We start from the raw sequence: 7,056 nt of genomic DNA on the forward strand, positions 1-7,056 counted from the left end.
CCCATCCCTGCTCATGCCGTCCCTGATACTCCGCATCATTCTTTCTTCGCTCCGATTGCTCTGAGCGATTAGAGCCAAGAAAGAACACTTGCACAAAGTGTGCCATTGTGATGATGCTGTTGCGATGATGTCCTGGGCGGGGGGGGGGGGGCACGGGTGGCAGAACTTCTTGTGCCGGGGCTGTTCCTCTTCAGACCCTGGGGAGAATAGATAACACATTGACCTTGGTGGGCAAATGCTGTCGCTAGAGTTGCTGTCTCCAGGTTGCGAAATTGCTGGAGGTTTTAGGGGTGGAATCTGAGAAGGGTGGGGTTGAAGGAGGGGAAGGACTTCCACAGGGTATAAGGCCAGAGAGTCTTCCTTCCAAAGCAGCCGTTTTCTCCAGGGGAACCAATGTTCCCTCTAAGCTGCAGAGTCTTGTGAACAAGAATTCTACTTTGTGAGCTACTGGTATTAAACTTGTGAGCTGCTGGCATTAAAGCTGTGAGCCACTGCATCAATGATTGAGCTCTGGGGTCATCCTTCCTGAGCTAAGACAAAAATCTGTGAGCCGGAGGTTAAAAATCTGTGAGCTAGCTCACGCTGACTCAACTTACAGGGAACACTGCTTGTAACCTCAAGAGGTCTCCAGCCCTTACCTGGATGCTGGCAACCCGATCTACGGCCCTGTTCACAAGTTACAGTGCACATGCATCCGATCTTCAAACAGCATCGACTAGTTTGTTTGTTGTGTGGGCACTGCGTGTAATTCTCATGTTACAGTCAAAGCACACACAGCTGAACATGAGATACGAACCCCACAGTTATCCAGGTCTCTGGTTTCATTATTAAGTGTGTTGGCTCTTTCTTACAAACAGATGTACACACGTACAGGCGGGATGGATGTGCATTCAACGTAACACAGGAAGAGTTTGTTTCCCATATAAGCCCGTTTCCCGTATGTGTGTTCGGAATGTTGCGCATTGCTGGAATTAGTGTTCTTCAGAGTTCAGTTTCCTGCCATAGCCAAAAGCTTGAGTGTTTATGTCTGCACACGTGTGTGAACGCAACAGTGCCTCATTCTTAGGCTTGCGTGTGAATGCTAAGGTGCTTCGTTGATCTGGGCCCTGCAGCAGCTACGAAATCATGCAGAAATTTCACTGATATCTTTATTGAATCCTTTATCCCCTTTTCTTTCTCCCCAGTTTGGAACCCTGGCAGGTGACGTTGCTCTTCTCTCCTCCAGTTTGTCTTCAGAACATCCTTGCAAGGTAGGTTAAGAGGACAGTATGAAACTGTCCAAAGGAAAGGTGGCCAGCATCCAGGCAGTGTCTGGAGATCTCCTGGGATTATAACGGGCTACAGAGATCGGTTCCCCTGGAGAAAATGGCTGCTTTGGATGGTGGACTCTAGGGCAATATACCTCACAGAAGTCCCGCCTGTCCCCAAACCCCTCTCTCCTCTGGGTCTACCCCAAACCTCCATATACTTCCCAATCTGGAACTGGAAACCCAATCCAAAAGTCACCCAGAAAGTGGAGGGATTCGAACCCAGGCCTCTCAAAAAGCAAAGAGAAACAGCGTGGACATGTCACGGTGGAGCCTAGGAACTGATTCTCCCAAGCTGCTAGGAATGCGTTCCTGTTTGAATCTGTGGGGTGTCAAAGGCTAGAGTCTCCTTTTGCAGAAGCGCATTATGTTTCCTCTTATCCTCTTAATTGCCCGAACTCACCTCTGGAGACTGTGTGAAGGCCAACTGGGGCTGCCAACCTCCAGGGGGTGGCTGGAGATCTCCTGCTATTGCTTTTGATCTCCTGACTACATAACTCAAGTTCCTTCGGAGGAAATGGCTGCTTTGGAAGGGGGACTCGATGACATCATACCCTGCCGAAGCCCCTCCCCTCCCCAAACTCCACCTTCCTTGAGTTCCGCCCTCAAAATCTCCAGGAATTTCCCAACCAGAGTTGGCAACCTGAAGGCCAAGACACTCCCTGGAACTGAAAAACTCCTTGGTTTATAGCCTCAGCTTTCTCTTTGTGCCCAATCCTTTCTTTGCTGAGTCTCACATTCTCTTAACCTTAAGCTTTTTTTGTGGGGGGAGAGCAATCTTAATATTAGGGATCATATCTATCTCCCCCTGCAGCATTTAGAGAAAGAAAAACTCTGGTTGATTTGAAGGTACAAGACAGAGCCATAAGAGAGGACAGGGGCAAAGTTTTTAAAAATGTGCAAAAGGTGGAAAAAGAGAATTTTTTGTGCTTATTCCACAAACTAGAGCTCAGGGGCTGTACGATGAAGGGAGGGCGGACCAAAGGAAGTACTTCTCTGCTCAGTGCATACTTAGAGCCAGCATGGCATAGCGGTTGTCTGACTAGTCTCTGGAAGACCCAGCTTCGAATCCCAACTCATGCCATGAAATCTTTGCTGGGTGACCTTGGACCAGTCACATTCTTTCAGCCTAATCTACCCTACAAGGTTATTGTGAGGATGAAATGGAGGACAGGAGATGGACGTAAGCTGCTTGAAGAGGGGAGGGGGAGACAGCCTATCAATGCATTAAATTAAAAAAAAAATCATTAGCCTCTGGAACTCACCGCCACAAGATGTTGCGGCGATTGCTAGCTTCTGTGGCTTTAAAAGAGGGTTGGACAAATTCATAGAGGACAGCTCTGCCAATGATTGCTACTGATACGGTTAAATAGCATCTGAACAGGCAGAAGCAGTAAAGTTCTGAATACCAGTGCTGAGAGTGAAAGACTTTGTCCCCAGCTGTGCCTTCTAGTTGGGGCCTTTGGGGGCATCTGCTGGACCACGGTCTTAAATGGGAGGCTGTTGAAGACTGCAGATTTAGACCCTTCAGGTAGATGGCTCGAGGTTGACTCAGCCTTCCATCCTTCCGAGGTCGGTAAAATGAATACCCAGCTTGCTGGGGGGGGGGGGGATGTAGATGACTGGGGAAGGCAATAGCAAACCACCCCGTAAAAAGTCTGCCGTGGAAACGTTGTGAAAGCAATGTCACCCCAGAGTCGGAAACGACTGGTGCTTGCACAGGGGACCTTTCCTTCCTCTCTCTGAATCAGAGCCTCGGAGCAGCTTACAATCTCCTCTATCTTCCTCCCCCCACAACAGACACCCTGTGAGGAGGGTGGGGCTGAGAGAGCTCTGACAGAAGCTGCCCTTCCAAGGACAACTCCTGCGAGAGCTACCGTTGACCCAAGGCCATTCCAAAGGCTGCATGCGGAGGAGTGGGGAATCAAACTCAGTTCTCCCAGATAAGAGTCCACACACTTAACCACTACACCAAACTGGTGAAAGGTAGTTCTTTGAAGTTCTTCGAGTTCCATCTGGAGAAGAAGAAGAAGATATTGTATATATATCCCATCCTATACTCCGAATCTCAGAGTTTCAGAGCAGCTCACAATCCCCTTTATCTTCCTCCTCCGCAACAGACACTCTGTGAGGTGGGGGGGGCTGAGAGAGCTCTGACAGAAGCTGCCCTTCCAAGGACAACTCCTGCGAGAGCTACAGCTGACCCAAGGCAATTCCAGCAGCTGCATGCAGAGGAGTGGGGAATCAAACCCGGTTCTCCCAGATAAGAGTCCACATATTTAACCACTACACCAAACTGGCTTTTAGCCTGATCCTGCATTGCAGATTTTATGTTGTTGAACATTCCCATTCGGCTTACTGAGACTGGTTTGACTGGGGCTGGGTTGGAGTTGGGGGTGGGGTCCTATAGGGATTCCGATCCAGTATTATATAAACCCCCCCCCCCTAATTGTCTTCAAGCCGTTGTTGTAGACAAGCTACTTGGCATTCTGGGCGTCAGGATTGCAGCCCCCAGCGTAATTGAAATGCATTTGCTTCTCTCCTGAAAATCTCAACCGAATCCTTCTCCCTGGAACCGGCTTACCAAACAAGGATTTATCCTCCCTAATTTGGATGCATTTCTAATGTTGACAGTTAGGGATGTTGATAGAATTTAGCAGCCTATTTAGCGCACAGAGAGGGGCTTCGAATGGCTCTGTCTGAGTTGCCACATTCACACAGCACACTCCCAGATAGCTCCCAAGATACCCTTGTTGCGTCGTTTGGAGAACACCAAGCCACTGGAAGCTTATGAGTGGGACATGGAAAAGTTTTGGCTTACCGAGCTTGGCCGGACACGTCGCTTCAGGCTCAGAAGATGGCATTGCTCACCCAGAAAGAGGCTAACTTGTGAGGAAGGTAAACATTCCATACGGTGCCACCAGGTATGACCGACACGGCTGTTCGATAGCAGATGAACAACCAAGTCTTCCTAAGGGGGACCCCGGCCACCAAGAATTAAGACCCCTCCAGTCTGTATAGACTCAAGCCACATTCATAGGTCTACTTTGAGTTCTGGTTCTCGGACACGTAGAGAAAAACGAATGATTCAGTTGTATCACAGAGGGGGTTATTTTGGCTGTTCTCTCTCTCACAGATCTCCATAATCGCGTTACAATGTAGAATAAAGTAGGAGCCAAGTTTCACCTTTAAGACCAACAAAATTTTATTCCGAATGTAAGCTTTTGTGTCTGCATGCACACTTCTTCAGACGAAGAATTCTTCAGACAAAGAATCAGCGAGCAGAGCTACATAAAGCTGATAGGCAGTGATTTAGAATGCAAAACGGTACAAATTTAAAATCCAGTGACAGAATAGTAAAATTAACAAATTGAGCAAACCTTTGATCACTGTACCCGATTCTTCATCTGAAGAGGTGTGCATGCACACACGAAATCTTACATTCTGAATGAAACTTTGTTGGTCTTAAAGGTGACGCTTGACTCCTACTTTGTTATACTAATTCAGACCAACACGGCTGCTCACTTGGATCTATCTGAACATAAGAACATAAGAGAAACCATGTTGGATCAGGCCAATGGCCCCTCCAGTCCAACACTCTGTGTCACATAAGAGAAGCCATGTTGGATCAGGCCAATGGCCCATCCAGTCCAACACTCTGTGTCACATAAGAACATAAGAGAAGCCACGTTGGATCAGGCCAGTGGCCCCTCCAGTCCAACACTCTGTGTCACATAAGAACATAAGAGAAGCCACGTTGGATCAGGCCAATGGCCCATCCAGTCCAACACTCTGTGTCACATAAGAACATAAGAGAAGCCACGTTGGATCAGGCCAATGGCCCATCCAGTCCAACACTCTGTGTCACATAAGAACATAAGAGAAGCCATGTTGGATCAGGCCAATGGCCCATCCAGTCCAACACTCTGTGTCACACAGTGGCCCAAAAACCCCAAGTGCCATCAGGAGGTCCACCACTGGGGCCAGGGCACTAGAAGCCCTCCCACTGTGCCCCCCAAGTGTCTGTGTTACAATGTGTTTCGCAAGAAGAAACCCCTTCCCCATCCTAAATCTATATACACCGAGACGCTGGTTTTGGCGGTTCCTCTTTCATCAACCATCCACCCTCCTCCGCTGTCACCACCGTAAAGCATCTCAGTCCATTTAGAGTTCTCTTGGGAGACCTTGGGCTCTTTACACCTTGCTAGTCTGCATGTGTCCATTGGAGTCGATGCTCCTTTGGAGCAACATCACCTCTTGCAGACGGCTGCTCTTCTCCAGCCGGTGCTCTGTCGGGTCGCCGTCTTCCACGCCGTTCCCTTTGCGAAGGCACAGGACTTTTTGAAAGCTCTGCTTGAAGTTGTCTGACAGGAACCCGTACAGGATGGGGTTGGCGCAGCTGTTGGCGTACGAGAGAATCACCACGAAGCAGAAGACACCCACCAAGACGGGTTCCTCGGGCAAAATGAAGATCAAGTTGACAATGTTGACGATGTAGAAGGGGAGCCAGCAGAAGACGAAGACCACCACGATGATGACCACCATCCGAGTCACTTTCCTCTCCGACCGCCGGCGCCGCGTGGAGCCGACTCGGATGCCAGACGACTTGACCTTGATGACAATCAGCAAGTAGCAGAGGCAGATCACCAGTAAGGGGCCGAAGAAGCCCAAGACGGATGTGTAAATAATGAATACGGCGGACCAGATGTCAATGGGTTCAGGCCAGCTCATGTTGCAGGTGTGCAGATCTTCCTGGACGTCGGCGAAAATTATCATTGGGAGGACTACCAAAAAGGAGAGCGTCCAGACCGCCGTGCTGATCAACTTGGCGACCCTCGGCCTGCGCCACTTGGTGGACTTGATGGGGTGGACCACAGCGACGTAGCGGTCCAGACTCATGACGGTCAGGCAGAAAATGCTGGTGAACTGGTTGATGCCATCAAAAGCCGTGACCAGGCGGCACAGGAAGGACCCAAAGGGCCAGTAGGAGATGGCGTTCTGCGTCGCCAGGAAGGGCAAACCGAGCATGAAGAGGACGTCCGCGATGGCTAAATTCAAGATGTAGATGTTGGTGACTGTTTTCATCTTGGCGTAACGCAAGACCACGTAGATGACCAGGGTGTTCCCGCTCAGTCCAACAGCACAAACGAGGAGATAAATGATAGGAATGAGGACCGACTGGATTTCAGGGGAAATGGGGTATCCTGGAAGGGTACCGTTACTTGTGTTTGCCGGCAAGGAGACATTGGCATCGGGAGAACTAGACTCCACGCTCAGGGAGGAGGGAAAATACAATGGATCCATGTTCCTCGTCCCAATCTGAGAAACGTCTAGAAAGCTAAGGGTCAATGTCCTCTGGCATTTTCTTCCTGGAGGAGAAAGAGAAGCAGCAAATTAAAACAACAGTGCAAACCAGGAGGGAAAGGATAGGAATGAAGACAGACTGGATTTCAGGGGAAATGGAATACCCCATTCTGTGCAGGGGGTTGGACTAGATGACCCTCGGGAGCCCTTCCAACTCTATGATTCTAAAAGAGGATTTTTTAAATTCAAAAGTTGGTTATTGGAAGACTATATCCAGATTTATTTTTTTTAAGTACACAAAGCAGCTGGTCATAACTCCCATGATGCCTCAGGCCAATAAGCACGGCATCCCTGACTGGCGATTGTTTAGAAGTTGCAGGTGTTTTCCACTTCCTTCCTTCTCTGGCAACTAAAACCCCCCGAAAACTGTGGGGCCAGTGAGAAG

At 49.2% G+C, this 7,056-nt stretch overlaps 1 protein-coding gene across 1 annotated transcript; it reads right to left on the reverse strand.

The window, feature by feature from the left end:
- Positions 1–5,468: 5,468 nt before the first annotated feature.
- On the reverse strand, positions 5,469–6,611 carry LOC132590890 (somatostatin receptor type 5-like). Its single transcript, XM_060263815.1, has one exon. It carries the CDS (start codon positions 6,609–6,611, stop codon positions 5,502–5,504), a length of 1,110 nt encoding a protein of 369 aa, XP_060119798.1. The 3' UTR covers positions 5,469–5,501.
- Between the last annotated feature and the right edge of the window lie 445 nt (positions 6,612–7,056).

Source organism: Heteronotia binoei, unplaced genomic scaffold (genome assembly GCF_032191835.1).
Source record: "Heteronotia binoei isolate CCM8104 ecotype False Entrance Well unplaced genomic scaffold, APGP_CSIRO_Hbin_v1 ptg000988l, whole genome shotgun sequence".
NCBI lineage: Eukaryota > Metazoa > Chordata > Lepidosauria > Squamata > Gekkonidae > Heteronotia > Heteronotia binoei.